This window comes from Podarcis muralis, chromosome 10, assembly GCF_964188315.1.
Source record: "Podarcis muralis chromosome 10, rPodMur119.hap1.1, whole genome shotgun sequence".
Taxonomy (NCBI): Eukaryota; Metazoa; Chordata; class Lepidosauria; order Squamata; family Lacertidae; genus Podarcis; species Podarcis muralis.
Window position 1 is genome coordinate 7,009,215 of NC_135664.1, and position 23,110 is coordinate 7,032,324.

Below are 23,110 nucleotides of genomic sequence, written 5' to 3' on the forward strand. Positions count from 1 at the left end.
GCAGAGAGGGGGGGTATGGGGAAGTCCAAGAAAAGAGGTTTATGAAAATATGTTTGAAACTATACGTGTATGTTTGTCATTTTTAGTGTTTGTTTGTTTCTTTTAAAAACTTTGTAAAACCAATAAAAAATTTTTAAAAAAAAAAAAAAAAACAAAGTTGTGACAATTGCTAAGAGGAAGGCACACCCACCCACAACCCGCAAAACAGGCTCAATATGTCTGCAGGCAAATTCCTTCCTTGCCCCACATAACAGTGGCTGAATAATTCCGCAGCAAGGCCCTATACATGCCCTGCTCATTATGACCCACTAGCAGACCAGACTGAAGACTGAGCCAGCCAGGTCCACAGGTGAGGCACCCCCACAGTTCTGGGCCTCTGAGTGGTCCATTAAAATTCTTAACAATTGTGCTAGCCCCCACAGCTAGCCAAGGTCAGTGCTCCTCAGAAGCCATGCTGGGCTGCAACTCGAGCCACCATCAGAGTTATGGTAAGTGGTCTCTCTAGGGCACATTCCCTTCAAAGATGCTGCATTGGTGCCCTACAGTATCTCCTTCTCTACAAGTTTACAGGTTGAAACTGAGCGCTGATTCATACAGGCAGACAAAACACATACCAAAATCGTTCCAAGCTGTACCACCTCAGACTACAAGTGGAAAACTACATGTCTGGATAGTTATTCCTGTAAAATCAAAACAAAAATAAAACACCTCCCTGTCTGTGGGAAGGTTGCATTCCAGAGAGAAGAATGGCCTTCTTCCGGATGGGGAATTTCTGTGTGCTGAAGCAGCCTTGTAGAGAAGCCCACAAAAGTTACCAGCTGGGGGCTGGCAGAGGAGGAACAGAGAGTTCCTTCTCTCCTACAGCAGCCCACTGCATTTCTGCATGGAACATGGAAGAGGGGCCTTCCCTCCTTTGGCAGTCTGCTTGGACACCACAGAAGAGACACAGAACACCCTATCCCTCCTCTGCAATCTCACTACATGTAATTTCTTGTTGCTACCAAGCAACTGCTTACATATGAGACACTGCTAAATGGTTTTCCTGGGTGGGGTTCAAGCATGTTTCTCCACTTGCATTTTAAAGTGATACGGTACAAAGCAAACTGTACCATACCTTATTTCTGCGTGCTTGAATTGTTTCTCTGAATGAATGTAGGGGAAGCAGGCTTTTCCCTGTAGATTTAGCTGTTCCCAAAGTAGAATAAGTTCAAGCTCTAGATTTCAGTGAGCCCAGAGCACTTGAGTCTGTCACCACACAGACTTCATTTCTGGTGTCTAAATACAGCCAGTTTTCCCTCCACAACAACCAAACTTCTTAATTCATCTGAGCCCACAGTTCTGAGACATGAGCTGACAATTTTTAAGTCCCATAGATTTCTGTAGTAAACAGATTTGCAGTGTAATTCTGTGCATATCAACTCAGAAATGGGTCCTACTGAGTTCAGTGGGACTTACTCCTAGGTAAGTGTATACAGTATCTTAAGTATGTCTTTTACCCTCTCAATGAAATCTATGGGACCCAAACGTGCTTGGGTCACCCTTTTGATCTTCTACAAGCACTGAAGCTCCCACATGGCTAGTGAGTAAGGAAAGTATCACAAGTTGGCAGTAGAGGAACAAGAGCTGCTACCTGAGCACTGTACAGGTGCATAGGTGTTGAGTGGGTTGCAACACCCACAACAGGTATGAATGGTGACTTCATTGGTCTGTGCCAGGTACTGTTGGGAATTCCATTCCACCCCTGCTGCAGATATGTGGGATTGTTACATGTCAATGTCTGTTTACATTCCAGCACAGATTGTTGGAGTCTTGTAAGCGGAACATCCGCTCTGTATTACTTTTGTGTTCTCTCTCTCCAAGAAGAACGACAAGGAAAGAAGCCATGTTTTCTTTGTCCTGGTTTATGTACAATAAGAGTAGCCTAGTATCCACGCCTCGAGCCAGATCTGTTGTGTGTTTACTCTGCTGAGTAGCGTGTGCTCATGCATGCCAGCATGAGTCACAGACGCACATCGGAGGAGGATGACTGATGGATCTCCGCAGCGGCACAGCTGAGAAGAGAGACGCTCTGGCTGGGGTCTGTCCAGCTGGCTTTCCACCCCACTGTTCCGACAGGTACTGCTATCTATGCATCAAATGTGTGACTGCACAGAGCTGAAGAAGTAGACTCCATGCTTCTGCTGATGCCTTTCAACACCCTACAAGAAGAGTATTGGATCTCTCTACTCCAGGCAGGGGTGCAAAGTTGAATACAATATTGTGGGGCTCCAGGTAAGCCCCGCCCTGCATAATCGATCACATGACACAGTGTGCACACAGCATTTGAATGGGAATGCCTGCCAACTTTGTGGGGGCCCGGCCCCAGCAAATATTATAGTTTGAGGGCCAAAGCCCCCACATAGGAGTTGGCTCCTATGACTCTAGGCATCAGTGCTCAATTGCAAAAACTAGTTCTCCTCCTGGGAATTGCTACATAAACCGTTGCTGATAAAAACTGACACTCTTATTGAGCTTATTCTATAACTTTTTCATTGGATACTACTTTAGTGAGCTTTTCCCTCTAAGGAAGGATGATTAAGTCTATTGATTGACTGACTGACTGACTGATTGATTGATTGATTGATTGATCGATCAATTGATCGATCTATATATATTTCAGCATTGCTCTGCGTCATGTAACTCTTACTTTTACCACAGTAAGGGTATAATACTAATGTTAACACTTGACTGATGCAATATTAGGGTTTATTCCAAATGTAGCTAATTTCAGAATTCAAATAAATAAAGCAACATACACAAGCAGGGGGGCAGAAATTAATGGCTAGAAATGACTGCGCTTATGCACTGTCAATCTGCCTTTAATGAGAAAAAGTGCTCTCAAGAGACATGAAGAATTACAGCCAAATTCCTCCCCCGAAGTTATATTTGTGCTACCCCATTGATTTCTGAAAGGAACATAGGTACGTAAGGGGAGCATGGCGAGTCTGATATGGCTTCTTAATTGTTTTTCTTGTAAGGCAGATTAGCAGATCAGAAGCTTAGCCATTTTTTTTAACCTTCATTAATCTCACCCCCTAGTAATATGCTAATAGGACTTTCTTTCTCCTTGGTATTCCTATTCCAGATTTATTCCTCTGCGTAATCACTTTTATCGACTCCAGATGCTGGAAGTCGCAAGTCAAGTCTCACAAAAATAACAGGATTGCTCTTAAAATTATGCAAATAGTTCTTGAGCCTTTAAGGACATGTGGAAATTCCGCTTTTGGGCTCCACTCTGCTAAAACCTGACTTTTACAAAACAAACCAATAAAAATAGGAAAGAGGCTATGCCTATCCTTTTAATAGAGAAAATCCCAACATTGTCAAGAAAACATAATAAATAGCAATAATGTATAGGGCTAAGCTGAAACTAGTTATGATTTTTCATTAACATTTTTAACAGTGACCAAAAATCCCTATCCTTTCCCCCTATCACTATCGTTCCCTCTCTTCTGCACTCAGGAAGATATCAGAAGCTTATGCTTTTAAACAAACCATAGTTTCTTCTTGACATTTGAACTAGAGTTTAAGTGAGCAAACCAGGAACCGATACTTAGTGACTTTGTTCTCAATAAGTAGAACTTAAATTACAGGTTCCTGCATTTGAACATCAAAGGAAAGTGATGCCTCTTTAAAACTGGAAGCAAACGCTTCAGTCTTTCTCCTTGAGGATGTGTACAGGGGGGACATATGAGACCCTGGCTTGCTGTGGCTTTTTCAAATAGTGAGAAACTGTGGTTTCCTGTTATGTCTGAACTATGCCAATGGCATTAAAAAAGAAACAACCAGAGGAGACAATGTCACTGATAAGAACAAGAAAGAAAGAAAGAAAGAAAGAAAGAAAGAAAGAAAGAAAGAAAGAAAGAAAGAAAGATGTTTTCAGAGGGTTTCTTGGAAAAATCTCCACTCGGTCCAAAATTTGGAAGTGGAAAATTTCCTTAGCCTTTTCTCCTCCCAAAGATATCCCGCAAGGCAGCAGAGGTTTAGGACCAGGGTTTTCCTTCTCTTAGATGGCCTACCTTCCCAGATTCATGAGCCCCGCCTGCCACTCATTTCCTTCTACAGCAAACACAGAAACCTCCTTCTTGACCGTTGGACCCACTATTGGTCTCGTTCGCTCACTCCACCAGAGCCTGTTTTCACCAGAGCCTGTCTCTAACTCACTGGCTACCCTCAGACAACTAACCTCATATTGTGACATCACTGCATCCTGCCCTTAAGTCACAATCACTGGTTGCTGCCTGGCAGTGCAAAGGGTTTGTCACAGTGGTCTGTCATGACAAGTTAAGTTGAAACTTTTGGAGGAGACAGTGCAGTCAGTTTTGGGAGCAACCACTGGATTTGTATAACATATTGGTTACCTCTTAACTTTCCTGTACTCCACAAGATTATGTTTCCTAGAATTATGTCTCAAGTTAAGGGTATTTTGTGCTTTAAAAATACTTTTACACTTCATTTAATAAAAATCTGAAGCCTCAATCTGGAATTTGCATGCAAATTAAATCATTAGCCACACTACAGAGAACAGAGTGGGGCTGCCTTTGATTCTGGTGTAAGAAAGTATCAGCTAAAACAGCTTCTCTGCCATACTTCCCAAGATTGAGGATGTGAACTTTCACTGGCTTAAAATGGAAGATATTTTGTAATAAGTTGTTAAAATCCATGCCCTTCTCAAGACAAGGTTTATCCCAATCTCTTTATACAAATGAATTACAACTTACTAGCTCACTAGCCAGCAGTATGATGTTAAAAATGTGTCCACTTGCATCGTGATACTATTTCTAAGGTACTGGATGGTGCAAAATCCCAATTTAGTTGAATGCAGAAGAAAGAGGCAAGTTTTTAAAAAAAGATAAAATAATGACCTTAAAGGATTTTATTTAATGAGTCAAGAAGAAACACAGGGCCTTTTTAAAAATAAAATAAAATAATGCATATAGTATAGGAGTCTCCAAAAGAAACTTAGTTGTTTCCCAACCCAGCTTTCTGGATATTTATGCTAAAGGATTAGTTCCACTAGCTCAAGGCCAAAGGGCCTGTTTTCATCTAATGTAGACTTCATTACAACTCATATTCTTTATCCAGCAGCTAATGTTGTCAGTACTTATAGATTCATTGTAATGATAATTATGTTCTTTTGATAGCAAGTCAGGAAGCATCAGAGTGACCGTGATTCCATGTGACTGCAGTATGTCCGTAATGCCACAATGCATTTGTGTTTGCTATTTAGCTGAAGACACACATATAGGTAGAGAGCAGAAGAGCAAAACTATTAGAAGAGCAAAACTTAGAGTTCAGAACCATATGCTATGTTGAATTCTAATATTGCTGTGTGTTTGGTAACTCTGTGTGATGCAAAATATCTATTTCCATAATCTATGTCCATACTAAAACTGAATATATATTCACAAAGAAGTTTCACTAAGAAATAGTAACACTAACTAAGACATATGTAGAAAGCTGCTTTTTACTACTGTATGTCCTATGTCATGTCTAAACAAAAACTACTGAGCATGTAGTTCCAAATAGCTAAGTTCAGAGTTGGAATACTTAATTAAAGTGTTGATGAATTGCACACAAATATTTGCAAGGGGCTACACATCAGAATTTGTTTTATCATTCCCGCTGCTTCCATTATATTATGGTAATGATTATATTACTAGTACTGCAGAAAGCTAAGTCTCATGATACTTTCACTGGGGAATGGAGTGAGGAAGTCAGAGGTTGGTCTCAGAGAAAGTGGGTCCTCCAAGGTCAATCCCTTCCCCCATCCATGGTCCTTTAAGCTGTGGAGGGGTAGCTCCCCCTCAGACAGCTTAAAGGAGCCTGCCATTTCATTTTTTTTCATTCTCTTGGTTCAATTGCATATGTTAGGGGACATGTAAGCTGAGTGGCTAATGTGCGTAACAAGTGGCTAATGTGGCTATTGTGCATATCTATCACACCTCATGGAGAACATACAGCATCTGGAAGTCACATGACATGAGACAGAGACAGCATCGATCAGAACTCACCACATATCCTGACATTCTTATGTGTTTTCCCAGTTTGTAGTCAGCAACAGCTAACACACAGAATGGACACAGATAGATGTTATAATGGGGAAAGGGAGCTCTGAACATTGCAGCTGATGTTCTTTTTAAACACATTGTTCTGTCCTGAGCAGTGCCTTGTCCCCATGCCCACAGCAGAGTATTAGTATTAGTATTGTCCTATCTGACAGCACTAAGGATGTGATCAATGGGAGGAGATCCACGTGCTAAGCAGTCCGTATTCAGCCTACTGCTGCACACAAGGTTTCTGGAAAAGCCATAATAGTCTAATATCATAAGTGGCCAATAAGATATGACAGAATAAAATGTCTTTGGATTTCTTAATTTGGGGGGCAGCTAAGGTATTCCTATTGCATCAAATCTCACATTTCCCAGGAAATCCATTGTCATTTTTGGACACAGTACTGCACTGAGGTCAATAAAATATTGATTATTGAAGCAGAAGATCTAGGATCAAAATAATATCGAGGCCATATCCAGACCACTTCAGCTGCTATAGAGCAAATCAGCATTTGCACTACAGTGGATAGAGTTTCATAAATAAAATATAATGAACTCTTTAGAGGATTAGGCTTGTACTTTTATTTTGTTAATAAATGTATTATTGAAACAATATATCTGCCTGTACAAAAATAATAATTTGATGACTACCAGCAATTTCTAAATGTTTGTGCTAAATATTACCAAGGATATTTGGGCTGCGCTGAATGCAGTTAAATAGCATGACTTCGTTTAAAAACAATTTATCTAAATTTATTGCAAGTGAAACATGAACAGGACATTACAGGTTCCATTTTTATAATATTTTTTTCTGGATTGGAAAAGTTTGTTAACAACTGTTTTTTATGGTTAAAAGTATAGATTTTGGTTTTATCATTCTTGAACATAACATATACAGCAGGACACAGTGAAGAACTCGGAATTATCAAGGGTTACATTTCCCCCTCAAGTCTATTAAACAAAACTTGACAGGGCCATCAACTTTTATCTCTACAGGTTTCACTGTCAACATGGCTCCTTCTGATTCAGGAAAGTTGATTATACATAGTAAAACTGAAATGTAAACTTTGCTGACCAATGTCAATTTGGCCCCCATTAACAATTTAATTAACTGTTAACAGATTCTCCCAGATATGACGGCTATACAGATATTTTATCTCCCTGTTAATTAGTAATTATGCACTGGCAAGAAAAACAGGATTTCTTTCCAATTATTCCAGAACTCAGTGATTATTTAAACTTGGCTAATTAGCGGTGGAGGGCTGGTACATCTTCTGGGCAAATTGTGTTTGATAATCCCTATTAAAATATACATTGCGGTTGTTGACTTGTAACAAAAAAGTGGCAGTTCAAAGGGTATTAGATACAGCACAAGGCAAATGGGGGCCTATTAAAATTTTCCCAACTGTTCTAATGAGAACGCTGAGGGTAATTTTTCCTAGGTTGCCATCTGTTTGGTTTCTGGCATGTGTCTCTGGTGTGAGGGTCCTGGAGCCCATTTGATTTGTCACAAAGTAAGCCGGGGGCACGAAGCAATTTCAGTAGTTTACAGAGGAACAGTTCAAGAATGTTATGCTATGCAGGCTAATGCTTCCTGGATATGCAGTGATCAGTCATGATAGTTTCTGCTTTTTTAACAAAATGTTTCAGTGCCAACACAAAAACGCAGCTACAGAAGTCTATTTCCATTCCCTCCACTTCTGTTGACAGTGCAGCGCCAGCGGGAGGCATGTTCCTTTCTTTTATCTAGAATTGATTTCCCATTCAAATGAGCTTGTAGGGAAGATCATTTGCTGTTCCACATGGTGCCCTAAAATACCTGACCCTTCCCAAATGGTAGCTGTGCGGAGGCAAGTCTGCAGAACAGGTTTTGTTGTGAGATGTCTTTGAAGCAACAGCTCAAGTGCACACCGACCTCCCCTTCACTTTTAAACCCCTCCTCTGACTTTTGCACTGACAAGATGTATAAAGGGTCTCCTGGAGTGTGCCTGCTGTTTTTGTTTTGTTTTCTCTATGTTTCTTTGCTTTTAAACACTTCTTGTGCAAATACCCTGTAGTGCTTTTAAAATGCAAGACTTTTTAAGAGCAGTTTGGAAGCCTGGGGAAACATGGTGCAGGGATAAGATTCCAGCATTAGGGGGAAATGTTTATGAAGCTCAAGACAGGAGCTGGAATGGGAACAACTACGGTACTGAACTACGGTGGGTAGAAAGCTACCGTATTTTTCGCTCTATAACACGCACCCGACCATAACACGCACATAGTTTTTAGAGGAGGAAAACAAGAAAAAAAATATTCTCAACGAAACAGTGGATGTATGATTTTTGTGGTTCATGCTGTGGCCACAGACATGTGATCTGACGGCGAGTTTGGGGTAGCCCAATGCAAAAATCCTGAGGATCCATGTGGATCCGTGCTTTGTAACCACGTTTTAAGTGGGGAGGGAAGGAAAAGCACTCAAGGGACAAGGAACACGCATGGGGTGGGTGGAGAAGGATGCTGTTAATAATGCAGAAGAGGGGTATAAGAGGAGAAGCAAGCAGACTCTGCTTCTCTCCCTCCTCCCCGGCTCGCTGAAAAACTTTGCTGCTATTTAGCCAGCTGAGTGGGGAGGCGAGAGGGACAGAGACCCTGCTTGCTTTAAAGGAGCCAACCGGACAGGAGCCGCTTACACTTGTGTGAGCGGCTCCTCTCCTCTCCCACTTTGCTCCTTTAAAGCAAGCAGGGTCTCTGTCCCTCTCTCCTCCCCACTCAGCGGCTCTTCTCCCGCTTTGCTGTTTCAAAGCGAGCCACGGAGGAGGGAAGGAAGGGGAACCATGGATCCTCTGCTCACGACTGCAGCAGATCCCCCCGCCACCCGTAGGCATTCACTCCATAACACGCACAGACATTTCCCCTTACTTTCTAGGAGGAAAAAAGTGAGTGTTATGGTGCAAAAAATACGGTATTTTTTCCTCTCCTGAAAGCAACATGAAAATCTAGTAGACAATTTAACCAAAATCCTTATTTTTCTACACACTCCAGTCCTTGAAAGAGATAAAGCACTCCCTTCTTTCCAAACAGTGCACAGGACTCTAGAAAATAACATTGTAATTTGATGTAATTGTAATTTGTTCCTCGAATGATCACTCATAGCATCTCCACTTTATTTATTACTAGAATAAAAAGAAAGATTAATAACAAAATCCAAGTGGTTTTTCTTAAGTATCTGTTTAAGGTTAAGAACAATTGCATAACATCAAGAACAGTAAAAGGGAATAGCTTTACTCCCAGCCAAACTAGGCAAGATGCAATTCATTCCATTAACTATTTAAGTACTGTAACAACTGCATGGATGGCTTTTAAAAGAGATATCAGAAGTAGGGATCACAGTCCAGATCAAGACCCTGGCATGGGGGTAGAAATGTTAACTCTTTGCCTGCTGATGTGGTCCCAATCTGAATCAGGGACCCACAACTCTGTTATTTTCTCTTGAATAAAACTTCCCATTCATGCTAAAGGAAGCATTTCCCCCCAGTGCAAATAGCTGGTGCAGACACCCCAAGGTGAACTGGGATTGCATTGAGGTGAGCAGAGGGTTAAAGTCGTATCCCCCGCAAAATAACCTTCACATCAGGTTCCCAGTCTAGATTGGACTTCCCCATGCTTTGTATTTACTGTTTAAAAACCATTCATGCAGTTGCTAATTGCATGAATGATGTCTTGTCTAGTTTGGCTCTCAGTTCTTCAGAATGTGCGGTAAAGCTGCTCTTCATAAGACAGGCCATAGAAGGAAACTTTTTCTCCTGCAGTGCATAAATGGATATTCATAATTAAACATTAGAATTCCCTGGGGCATCATGCTTTAAGATTCATATCAACAAGCAAAACGAGGTATCTCTTAGTATGCATCAGTGACTTACAACTCTCTCTTTAGACATTTCCTGCCCTTAAGGACCTCATTTGCTTCTGTCCAGCATTTTTTGTCTTGCCCTATGGAGCAACTTCATTAACAATTCACAGGAAACACCACACTTAAAGGAGTGATTCCATGGAAAAATTGTGCCCAAATTTAAATGTAATTGGAAATGCAAAAGACCACCCAGATTCTCTTCGATAGCACTTTACTGATTACAATATTTGTTACTAATTTTTTTCATCCATATATCCAAGCAAGCATTTATAGGAGTAGTGTAACTTTATTGATACGGTGTTTATAAATTTTGTATTCATTATTGTAGTGTTATCTTAAATCATAGAATCATAGAATTGGAAGGGACCACAGGGGTCATCTAGTCTGACCCCCTGATATGCAGGAATCATTTTGCCCAATGTGAGGCTTGAACCCACAACCCTGAGATTAAGAGTCCAGTTTAAAATTTTGGCATCATAATTATAGGTCATCCTTGGTAATATGTGACAATGGAAATGTTTCTATGTTTAGTATTGCACAATGGCGTTTTAAGCAATAAAATATAAATCAAATACAAATACTGCAACCAAAGAAGAAAATATACTAGCCTTGATGCACATCAGGTACTATGCTTAATGTCAGGGAACTGCCATTGGAGCTAGAGGTGGAGGGGAGGCTCCAGAGTGATGCTGGAGAGGGTCCCAGCAGGGAGAGAGGCAGCCCAGCTGCTGGGGAAGGAAATCAGCGTAACACCAGTGGAGAAGGGGGGCAGATGGGGGAATCGGAGAGGAGGCTCCAGGACTCCTCGCCGGAGACCAGCGGAGAGAGTACGGGCACTCCGCTGCCCACACCCTCCCTGCGCAGGAGACTTCCGCGCAGGGAGAGTAGGAGGAGACTTGGCGTCAAACAGCTTTTATGCTGGAAAAGGTTCAAGAAACGCCCACTGACGGATTCTGCCAGTGACTGAGACAGTCACGATGCTGGAGGCTGTTCAGTCAGAAAGGGTTCAGCCAGGCAACCTAGCCAGGAGTGGCACCAACTTACGCACGAGCAGCCCCTAAACCCATTACACTTAAGCACCATGCTTAATCTTGGATCTAGCAGCCAAAATCCAATCCAAGCACATTATGACCATGAGATGCTGGGGAACAGTCCATTTACTTCAAATGAAGCCCAAGCAAATAGTCCACTTCTGAGAGATTGGGACCTTGCATCATAGAGTCATAGAATCATAGAGTTGGAAGGGACCCCAGGGCCATCTAGTCCAACCCCCTGCAATGCAGGAATCTCAGCTAAAGCATCCATGACAGATGGCCACCCAACCTGTGCTTAAAAAGCTCCAAGGAAGGAGAGTACACCACCTCTCGTGGGAGTCTATTCCACTGCTAAACAGCTCTTACTGTCATAATTTCCCCCCGAATGTTTAGTCAGAATCTCCTTTCTTGTAACTTGAAGCCCTTTGTTTCGAGACCTACCCTCCAGAGCAGGAGAAAACAAGCTTCTTCCCTCTTCCATGTGACAGCCCTTGAGATATTTGAAGATGGCTGCCATATCTCCTTTCAGTCTCCTCTTTTCCAGGCTAAACATACCCACCTCCTCCAACCGTTGCTCAGAAGGCTTGGTTTTCTTTAACATGGTCAAATGTCAATCGGTTGGTTATCAAAGCTTTGTACTCTCTTTGGATATTGGGTGGGATATGGAGAGCCAGTATGCATCTCATCTACTGATTTATGTTGCATTTGGCATTTGTCTGATTAATGTAATTCTATTGTTCTATTGTTCTTTTTTGCTGTTCACCACTATGATAATTATTTCTTAGTGCTGATTTTTTTTTTTTTGCAAATATGAAAAATAAGTTAGTTTGTTGTATCTTTGAGTACTACTGCAATTTGCCTGACTCCACATTCTTTGTACTGTATGTTACTAAGCACAAGCAGTAGATTACTGTACACTCCCAATTTACAACTTGGCTTTCATTCCATCAAAGTTGAAATAGGAGCACTGCAAAGCTCATATTGTCCCCATGGCGGTTTCTGGGATGTTCCCAGATCTGTTTGTGTACCAGTGCTCACAGGCACATGAACCCACATCTTTCATCTGCATTAACATAAAAGCTAATTTGGGGGAAATAACAATACTACTCTTGAGATCTTTACTGGAGGCAATTGTGTGCTAGGAAAGGACTGCACTGGCTGTGATGCCATTGCTTACATGTGGGTATTTAGTAACGATCAATAGAAACCAATATCCATGTGCCTGCTCCACAAAGAGCCAGCAACAATCACATCAGGGTTGCAACTGCAATATTTATTTGCAAAATAGTAATATGGTTTAAGAGTAAAATCATAGCATTTGAGGTTTGATGTGCTGTTATCAAAATATGCAGAGTTAAAAGGATCAGTAATACATTACAAAGGCAACCCGCCCCAATGTTGCCTGGCTTAGCTTAGTTACTACTATAGAGACCAGGAAGAAGGTTGAAGGTGGAGAACCACCTTGTAAGAAAAGGCAAGGTGGAGTCTTAAGGATCCAGCTGAGGTCCAAGGAAAGAGAAATAACCTGTGAGGTTCTCTGGCCATAATCCTTCATCCAGCTGGGAGATTTGGAGGGAAAGGCATCAGTTAGGAAGCCACTGTCCCTCATTTCTGGGCAGCCCAGGCCAGAGTATGTGGCCTTACTGGACTCCTCCGACTTGGCCACCATAGGATCAAACTGTAACAGAATTGGGCAATGATTAATGAACAGGTAGCACCTCAGAGAAAATCGAGCTAGTAAGAGGCTCAAGTTGACCAATCCTCGGAAGGCTACAACATGCTGCTGAAGCAAGAACTCTCCCCAAGTCTTGGCACTGACTGCTGTGAGCTCTCCAGGGTACTAAACAAGCTGTGCCTTTGCCCTGCTGCCCTGGTTGGCAATATGGAAGGGTGGATTGGATTGGATTTGCCTTGCAATAAATAAGATATAGCTGAGTCCTATTGTCGAAGTTTCCTGCCAGTGTCATAAGGACATCCCCACCTGTCAAATTTTATGTTAGTAAGGTGATTTTTCTCTTAAAGAAAGGGAGAAAGCTTGAATTTTTAAAGTGCTCATTTTAAATTTTATGAAAATCAATGTGAAAGCTGCTTAGTTCAAAAACCACTGCACCTGTTTAGGCAGACTTCATCCTGTCAGAAGCAGTGGTGCAACAAGATAATTTTAGACCCTGAACTAAATGGTCTTACAGGCCTTCCCTTAGCTGGCCTTATGCATAACTTAAGTTGCAAAGGAAACATTTAGCATTTTTCTTATCTCTCCCCTCTACCTCAGTCACCACAATTCCATGCATTGCAGCTGCTTCTACATTCATTATAAGTTACAGAAACAGAAATATTCCAAGCATGTGCTCATTACTTACAGGAATAAAACTGAGATTGTTTCTGCTCCCTTGATGCTAAATGCCTTTTATTGAGAATAAGGACCATTTTGTTGTGGAAAAGCACAACACATAATAGATAGATAGATGGATAGATAGATAGATGATAGATAGATGATAGATATAGATAGATAGATAGATAGATAGATAGATAGATTGATAGATAGATGATAGATGATGATAGATGATAGATGATAGATGATAGATAGATAGATAGATAGATAGATGATAGATAGATAGATAGATGATAAATAGATAGATGATAGATAGATAGATATAGATAGATAGATGATAGATCGATAGATAGAGATAGATAGATGATAGATAAACAGATAGATGATAGATAACAAAAAGGGCATCAGTAACTGACATGGCTGGCCAGCCACCCCATTTTTACAATAAGAAGAAAGGTTGCTGCAGTGGTTTGCAGAAGCCTTAATTTGCCCTGACATGCCCATGATGGCCTGGGTTCTGATGGGGGACATATTTGCTGCTGCCCCCATAATCTGCTACTCTCTTGAGGGCGCCCCATGGATGTGAGGCCCTGGACTTTTGCCCTAAGGTCAAGGCCATGTTGCGCCAGTGCTCAGTATGAACCTTGCATAATCTCAGTGATGTGCAGCTTCATATAGCCCTCAAATGTGAACAGCATATGGCAATACTACTTAGTCTTTGTGAATCAGTAAGTGGCAATTCTCAATCTCATCATGTCTAGACCTTCGGTTGCAGTACCAGGATTCTCTGTAATAACAATGAATTACTAAGTAATGGAACTTTTAATTATCCATCCATCTTTCCTGACTGGGGGAGGAAGGAACCTTCCCCCAACCTGCTCGTATATCTTCCCTGTTCTTGGCCATTAAAAGCACAGTGGTTTTTTTCTTTCGTCTTCTTCTTTTTTATCTTTATTGTTTTCTCTCTCTCTCCTCAATATCAAACATTAGCAAACAGTCTGGAATAAAAATTATATTACAACTATTAATCATCTGCAAATACACTCAATTTCCAAATGGTGTTAGGAAGTCATCTACTTTGTATGTTTGATCATAAGTGAAGCTTTTTCCTTTCTTAGAGGTAATTAGATAGTGGCCTGGTGGGATACAGTGACATGGAGAACCTCTAGCCCCTGAGATGTTGATGCACTATAGCTCCCGCTGTCCCTGACTATAGCCCTCGCTGGCTGGAGCTGATGGAAGTTGGAGTCCAGCAACTTCTGGAAGGCCACAGGCTCTGCACCATGGTCACAGTGTTTTCCTGCTGGGATGTTTCCATCAAAGTGCTTATTGGTTCTTGTCTCTTTTGAATACATAAAATTAGGGAGCGTCTGTTATAGCTGCTTCCCCTTTATGCTCCTCCTCTTATCCACCTGCTCCATGGTCTGCCTTTAAGCATTTGTTTGCTATGAAAGACTTCTTGTATCCAGCGATCCAGGTGGTTGCCATGAAGCAGCCCAGATCCACATTGTTGCACTGGTGCAACGTCCTGGGTGAGTTCAAAACACCACTGCAGGCACAACTTCTGCCTCAGCAATTGCCTTGCTAAAAGGCTACCCAGTTGCTTTTCTTCTGTTGCAGTGGCGCAGAGAATCAGATGTCTAAGCTTCAAGCTGAACTACACTTACATGCAAGTTCAATTAAAATCAAGTGAACCTGCTTTCAGGTGAATTGTAAAAAGACAGAGGTGTTGTGAACCTCACTGTCTTCCTTAGCAGTGGTAGATCTTTTAAGGTGAATGAGAAAGCAACAGGCACAAAACAGGAAGCAAGTGGTTGTTAACCTTATTTACTATATGCATATTTATTTATGCTTTTGATGTTTGCTAAACTGAAAAGCCTTGGGGAGCAAGAGGCATTGATTTAATCACAATGAACATTACTGGTAGTACTTGGAAATCTAAATCTTTAGGGGCAGCTTCATCCTGAGGGGAATTGCAGCTTTGGGGAGGGGGGTATTGGGGCCACAACACAGGAAAAAGCGTTAAGTCCCCTCCCTGCACAACTAATGTGTTCCTGTGAATATTGTAACTATATTACATGCATATATGTGGCTAAAGTATACTCTGAAGAATCCCGAAGCCACATTATTTTAGGGCTTAGTCTAGGAAACACAGATACATAAATGGTATACCTGGGGCATATTATTACCTTTATTTGGCCTCTTTTAGGTTCCTATGCTAATAAGTTGAGCCTGAGTCTCTGAGACTGATCAAGGACATACATACTTAGGAATGTGTGGCACCAGTTCCAATGGTAATTACTCCAAAGAAAGTGTACATAGGAATGCCTCACTTAGCACAATCCTATCATCCAGCAAGGCTGGTTAAAGCATTGTAAGAGATGTGTTGTCACCCCTGTCCTAGGGCTACAGTAGCAGAGTTGCCACAACTCTGCTAATGGAGGGACTGAGGCGCCAGAGCTGTGTCAAATATGGAATGAGGTTGTGCTGGAATCCTTCTGGCAAAAGCTGAAGTACAAGCTGAAATACTTCCACTGAAATAATTGAAGAGCCCAAATGCATGCTTCCTCCACCTCTTCCTGCTCTGCCCGTGCAGCCACAATGGAACACAAGGATTCTGATCAACTCTGCTGCCAGCCACACCTCTCTTGCAGCAGTATATGATAAACCTTACACAAGGAGCCCATACTTTAGATGGAAGGGCACATGGATGGCTAGTCATATTGTGCATACTTATAGCACACAAGGAGGAACTTTGGGGATGTCAGAGACTGTCTGGACACTGAGGAGTGGTGGCTGGATACTGATGAGTGGACTCCAGAAGAAGTGGGGGTTGGAGACAGACTTGGAAGAAGAGATCGGTGATCTGGGAGAGTCTGCAACAGCCAGGAGATGAGAGTCAGAGGCAGGAGAAGCTGCAGGTCAGATAATAAAGAACAGGGGCAGGAGGAGGGAGAGAGTGCCTGCTTGTGTGCAGCTCAAGCTCTCTGTTGCTGCAACTGCTTCATCAGGCACACATCTATGAGTAGGTGAAAGACACAGGACTGATAGACATGCCTTTTCCTAATTTATAAGTGTACTTTTGACAGTAAAGAGTTAATTCCTCACTCTGGGCATTCCTTGCCTGACAGGGCTGTGACAGGGGATGGGAAGCATTGCAAAAAGGACTTCGGCACAAAAGACAAGTATGATTCCAGCCACTTTCTTGTTACAGCAGACCTTGAGGCCACTGGTTTCTGCTCACTTTAGTGGAATTTAGTTCAAACTGCAGTTATTTTTAATAGAAAAGGAAGCACTATTTAGCATGCTGCATAGAAAGAGTCCATATTTCATACTTATTCACTCTGCTTCTTAATAAACAAAAAAGCCCCAAATGTTGTGACCTTTCCTCAGAGGGAAGTAGCTCCAGCACCTTTTGCTATTGTTGCCCTTTTCTGAACATTTCCAGCTCTACAATGCCTTTTTTGAAGTGACCAGAACTGAGCACAGTATTCTGTCCTGATTCATGTGGATTCATTGATGATGACCAAGTAGGGTGGTTGTCCCAGAGAGACACGAAAGCAAAGCAAGGCAGGATCAGCACCATGGAGAGGGACCTATTTGGGTTTCATGACCACAGCTAGTCATCCTACTAATCACTAATAGTTGTCTCAGCAGTGCCCTGGAATAGCTGTCAAAGCTTTATAGTATGGATTAGGTATTGATGGATGTGAGGCTCCTCCCCCTGAATGCTGCATCTGGCCAATCAAGAGCTGGCATATTCCTCTGCTGCCCTGGGGTTTCAAGTTATGGGGAAATCTCTCTTGATCCACTGAGGAGCCTGTGGATCAGTCCTTGAAGTCTGATAGCAGAGGTCTTTCCACAGAGGTGCAGGCTCTGTTGATCACGGCTCCACATGAAATGAACCAGGAAGTAGATCCAAAATACAACATATTGATCTATGCAGCTGAACAGCTCTCTCTCTCTCTCTCTCTCTCTCTCTCTCTCACACACACACACACACACACACACACACACACACACACACACTTCATGAAATCATTTTGGACTTACCAAAGCCAAAAGCACTGGACCCGCCAATACTCTGTGAAGCCTGAACACTGGTTGATGTGTAGAGTCCCGTGACCAATAAGCCATCAAAAAAGGTACTCGTTGAAATAGTCACTGAAATGAAAGAAATTTTAAAAAATATGTAAAAGATTCTCAATTTTAAGGGAAAGATTTCACCACCCTTCTATGCTCAAGCCAGTTATCTAGGGCCAGAATTGTTGCTAAAAGGCCTTTCATTATGTGGGCAATCCATATTGCAGGGAGGAACTGTAAAACATCTCTTCTGTGTGACCAAATCTAAATACATGGGGTATTGAATAGCCCTGGAGATAGTGGACACTGATATGAGAATTCTCCATGTGTTTAGAGTGTCATTTGCAATGCTACTTCCCACCACATAGGATTACCAGCAGAAGGAAGGCAAACATGGACAGTAAATGACCTTTTAACTGGTCCTTAGATATCTTCATAGCCAACCTTCTTCCACGCCTTTTAATGAGTGCTGATCAAGAATAACCAGCTTTTTATTTGGCAGCAACAACTCATTTCCCAAACTATGAAGCCATTCAGTTTCAAATGTAGGGTTTGACATAAACTGTAAGCAAATACTTAAAAGTCAGTTTGTATTCCTCACAAATTCATAGGCACAAGTGGAATAACAGCCCAAAATTTATTCATAGTAGGTTAATACTATAATAGTTCCAAGAAGAAGCTCTAGTAACAGGATTCACAAATTGTGCTGTGCAATGGACAGCTACACATTATGTGACAAAGATGGCTGATGCACATACACAAGTATGTTCTATAACAGTATGGACCATATACACATGTTTTTAAACTGAACATACATCTGGTTAGGCCAAAGTCCCTGGATATGTGTTCACAGCTGTCAACACTGCCACAAACAACACTGGTGAACATATGGCAATTACGGTATGTGTGCCAAATAACATGAAAAGCTGCACCGAGTGACTCTAAATCAAATGGAAATGATTTGAGCAGGGTTGTTTCCCACATTAACCTAAATAGGAGTGTCAATAATGGAGAAAGAGAAATCCATTGAAGGGTCCATGCATGTCTCCACACAATTCTGCCTACCATGAATGCAAGATTGCTAGCATACATAAGTTCATACATGCATAGAATCCTTCACATGTTAGAAAGAAATGCATGTCAGTCAGAGCTTTCCTCCTCACTACCCTACTTGCAGCTTTGTCAGAAACTTTCCAAATATTTATGTTAAATAAAAAGCTATTTTCATCTGAGCAATCCTAATTTATTTATATCTCTTTCACTGTGCCTCCTCACCCCCTCAAATTGTACAATCTTGAGAAAGACAACCATGCTTAAATTATTTGTCATCTTTAATGAATCAGAAATAATTTTTATACTTAATGAGCTTTCTATCATGAAGTGCTGCACACTAAGCATTACAGCAGCAAGATTTTAAAGTAGCAATGAAAGGTCACTCAGCTCACTGTTTCTGAAAGGCGCTGCTTGCCAAGAAAGGCTAAAACTTTGTTATGGTGTAAAAAAACCCAACCCTTCAGTTCAGAAATGCAAATGTTATATCTTTAGTAAAACAAAGGACATGCTTGCAGCATCTTACCATGGCATATTACACAGTACTATATCTGCATGGTTAATAATACGATAATAATGTGTCTTTTTGATGTATTTTACACAACAATCTGAATGCGAAGTAGAGTATTAAGCTGTTAAGTCTTAAATATTTGTAAGTGAGATAAAATGAAAAAGACCAACATAACCCACTGGGCAGATTATAAGCATTCTTTGGCATTTAGGCACCTGTTACTATTTTTCTGACATAATTTAGAGCTAAGAAATGGAACTCTAAATTACTTGAGCCATATGGCACTCAGAATTTTTGAAGTACTTCTTTCTGAACATTCATCTTAAACACGTCTGCTTGACATTTTTATCATCAGATATTACTAGTTCAAATATACTAATATGCTTAAATGGCCTCGGCTGAGAAAGGCCAAAATTATTCACTGCTGCTCTTCTCCATTATGTAAAAGCATGGCAGATCTCTATGTCTCGCTGTCTGCAGCAATGGCCTTGAACTGTTAAAACCATTTTTACAGCACCACCCTATGCATGTCTACTCAGAAGTAAGTCCTGCTGAGTTCTGTGAGATTTATCCCATGGGATGTCTGTATAGAATTGCAGTCTCTGCTGATATTCTCCAGAACCAACACACTTCCAGCATTCCTAATCACAGCATTTGTGCCTCAAAGCTTGCCTGGGACCATATACCATGTTTTCAATGCACCTTGTCCTAAGAATTTATGAACTGATACAGCAAGCCTTAGAGACAAATTCAGAACTGGCATGCAATATGATAATTTGCTCACAGCATTTTAAGTCATAGGTAGCTTGGGTGATACAACTGATCAAAGAGCCCTTTTCAGACTCAATATTCTCCTTTATTCCATGGAAGAGAATGTGAAAACATCACTAATTTGTTGCTTCTAGAGAATTCTAGAGAAATACTAGTTTAAACTCCCATGTGAGCACCAATGTAAGCCATGCAGAACTTATGAATCTTACTACTATACTGCTTGAAATTCTATGTGAAGTAACATCCTGGGTTGCAAATTGAAGCTTTATAGTATACAAGACAATTGTCTCTTAGGAAGTTGGTATTATTTTGAGGTCAACTGTTCATTTTGTCTAAGCTGTTATTGAAAATGTGCATACATTTTATAGGTACATCAGACTTAGAAGAGGAAATTTATTGTGCTAATATCAACATTTTCCCTGGTCTCCACCCTCCTTGTGGTATTAATTACTGTATGTCCCAACGTCATGCAGGGAGGAGGAAGCATCATTGTCATGCTGTATACAAAATGAAAATATAAGAATTGTAATGAGACCAAAATGGAAAAAAGAGGAGTAAATTGATATAAACACCTGCATAGCAAAAAGAAGGTAGAGCCGATCCTAGTCTGAGTTGTGATGTTAACGGGTTAAGAACATGATGAAGAGCCTTATTGAATCAACCCAAGTGGCTCACCTGGCCAAGAACCACAGTGGCCAACTAAAAGTCTGTGAGAAGCACCCAAGCAGGACTTGAGTACAGCAGTGTCCTCTCAATTCTGATTCCCAGCAACTGGTATTCAGAGGCACACTGTCTCCAATAGTGGAGGCTGAACATAGTCTTTATGGCTAGTGCCTATTGATAACCCTAATTTTTTTAAAGTCATCCAGGGTATTGTCCATTATTACATCTTGTGAAGACGCATTTCATAGAAAACAGCATTTCCATTTGTCTGTCCTGAATCTTGCAACATGCAACTTCTTCATTGGACAACCTCAGGCTTTCATATTATGAGGGAGAGAGAAAAATGTATCTCTGCCCACTTTGTCCACACCATATCACTCTCTTATGTGCCCTTTTTCTTTCCCATAGGGAAGTTGTCCCAACCCCTTGACAATTTTGGTTACCCTTTTCTGAACCTTTCCAAGCTTGTGATATTCCTTTTCAAGTGTGGTGACCAGAACCTCATGCGGTACTCTATACAGTGTGGTCCCACCATAGATTTCTGTAACAGGATTATGGTTTGGTAGTTTTATTATCAATCCCTTTCCTAATGATCCCTAACATGCGATTCACAATTTTTCAGAGTTGCCACACACTGGGTCAACATCTTAATCAAGCTGCCCACTATCTGAAGCACATTTGCCGTTTTGCTGCCCATTCACCCAGTTTGGAGTGATCTTGTGTCTTAACTTTAAGAAACAGCTAAACAGACAGAACTTATTACAGTCTCATCTGGGCTGTACCATTTAGGACTACAGCTATGGGACTGCATATTAGGATGCTTTCCTGATATTTTGTGGGGGTTTTAAATTTCACACAGTTGAATCTAGTATGCCAGGAAGAAAGGCCCTATCTTAGCTTCAAATCTTTGTTGAGCAGGAACTGCAGAAAAGGCAATTGCCTCATTGACAGATGGAACCTGGAGAAAACTTGCCATAGAACGCAGGCATATATTTCTGCCTATACAAGAGTGATGAGCCATGGAGTTGCCTTTGGTCAAGGTGTAAAGAGGAGGAAATCACACACAATTCATTGGACTGGTGAGGACCACAGTGCAGGCAGATGCACAGCATAACCTCTGAATGCTTACTGCATGCTGCCGCTCAGCTGGCAGGCTGCCCAGAAGGGAAGCAGCAGGAGTAGCAGCAGGGGTTCCTGATCCGATTTCGTCTCCTAAAACCCAGGGAGACTAATGTGACGAAGTCACTGGACCAGCGATTTCACAGGGAAAAGGCTACAGCCTCTCATAGCAAACCTTTTGCATAGTTGGGAAGACTACATTAATGGTTACCATCTTTCCCCTTTGTTTTCTTACCCCAGGTGGGCAGACACAACATTTTTACTAGCAAAAAATTGTTTCTTCTACTGTATTGATTTCTTTATATATGTAAATAAGACATGTCATTAGGATTGCAGCACCTTATTTATTAATGGGTCCCTTTTCTAAAAGGATATTCAAGGTGTAAAAACCAATAAAAAATCCAAGAGATAAAGTGAGCAAACAATTAAAAAAATAGAATACCCAATAGAAACACAGATATAACAGTAGCAGCAGAATCTTAAAACAGGAGGAAATGACAGCCTAGAACAGGCAAACTCCACCCTGCCAGATGTTTTGGGACTACAATTCCCATCATCCCTGATCACTGGTCCTGTTAGCTAGGGATGATGGGAATTGTAGTCCCAAACATCTGGAGGGCCAGAGTTTGTCTATGCCTGGCCTGGAACAACCAGATCACAGTTGTTTTCAAAAGTTAAAAACAAGAATCAAGTAACTGAAGGGACCTTCTGAATAAAAATGCCTGAACATGCCTGTAGAAATAAATTAAGTTAGGGGCCCAATGCATATCTCTGTAGAGGGCATTTCATAACATGGGCACCACTGATTTAGTAATAACCACTAAATGGGAGAGAGTTCTTGGTAACCACAGTCAATACACCTAATCTGATCACTTCCTAACGAAAAGGCATTTGTATCTCAGAGTCTTGTTCTCTTTACTTTCCCATCTGTAGTATTACTAGAACTTAGGAATGATACAAAATGTTCCTTAAGGAAATATAGAGACCGAATCTCCCTGCCAGACCGCACTGGCCTACAATTAACAGGGAGGCCTTGTTGGTGGCATCACCTCTGTCTGTTGTTTGGTTGGCATTTACCCATCTCTCTCTCACACACACACCCAATGGCACCATTGAAAAAAATATATTGTGAGCTACTGACAAATATAAAAGAAAACCCAGCTAACCGAAAGGACCTTGTCCGAGCAAGGCAAGACTTGCCAGATTCATTTATATCTGAAGTCTTCAACATGCAAGTAAAGCCCAGTCCTAAACACGCTTGCCTTGAAGTATGTCCCACAATTTCCATGGGGATTATTTCCTAATAAGATAGTACTAAGTACAAAGCCTATTTTTTCCAGAAGCAAATATATATGTGGTTTAAGTGGAATTATATGGTCTGTTTTACTGTTGAAAGGAGGCAAGCAGTTATTTTGTGGTAGACCACACAAGCTATGTTTAAGTGAGAAAAAGTGTGGTCACTGGCACTCCACGACAAATTCAGAGCCTTGTTGCCTTTTTCTGAACTTGCACCAAGTCATGTAAACAAAGAAAGTCTTCATAAAACAGAAGCCTACTATGATA

The 23,110-nt window shown here is 41.3% G+C and overlaps 1 protein-coding gene across 2 annotated transcripts in view; it reads right to left on the bottom strand.

Moving 5' to 3' along the window:
* Positions 1–23,110, bottom strand: part of RELN (reelin) — a 304,253-nt gene that overhangs the window by 242,669 nt on the left and 38,474 nt on the right. For both annotated transcript variants that reach the window (XM_077935775.1, XM_077935774.1), the window contains exon 2: positions 17,404–17,514. In XM_077935775.1, coding sequence (XP_077791901.1) covers positions 17,404–17,514 — 111 coding nt within the window. The remainder of the gene's footprint in view (positions 1–17,403; positions 17,515–23,110) is intronic.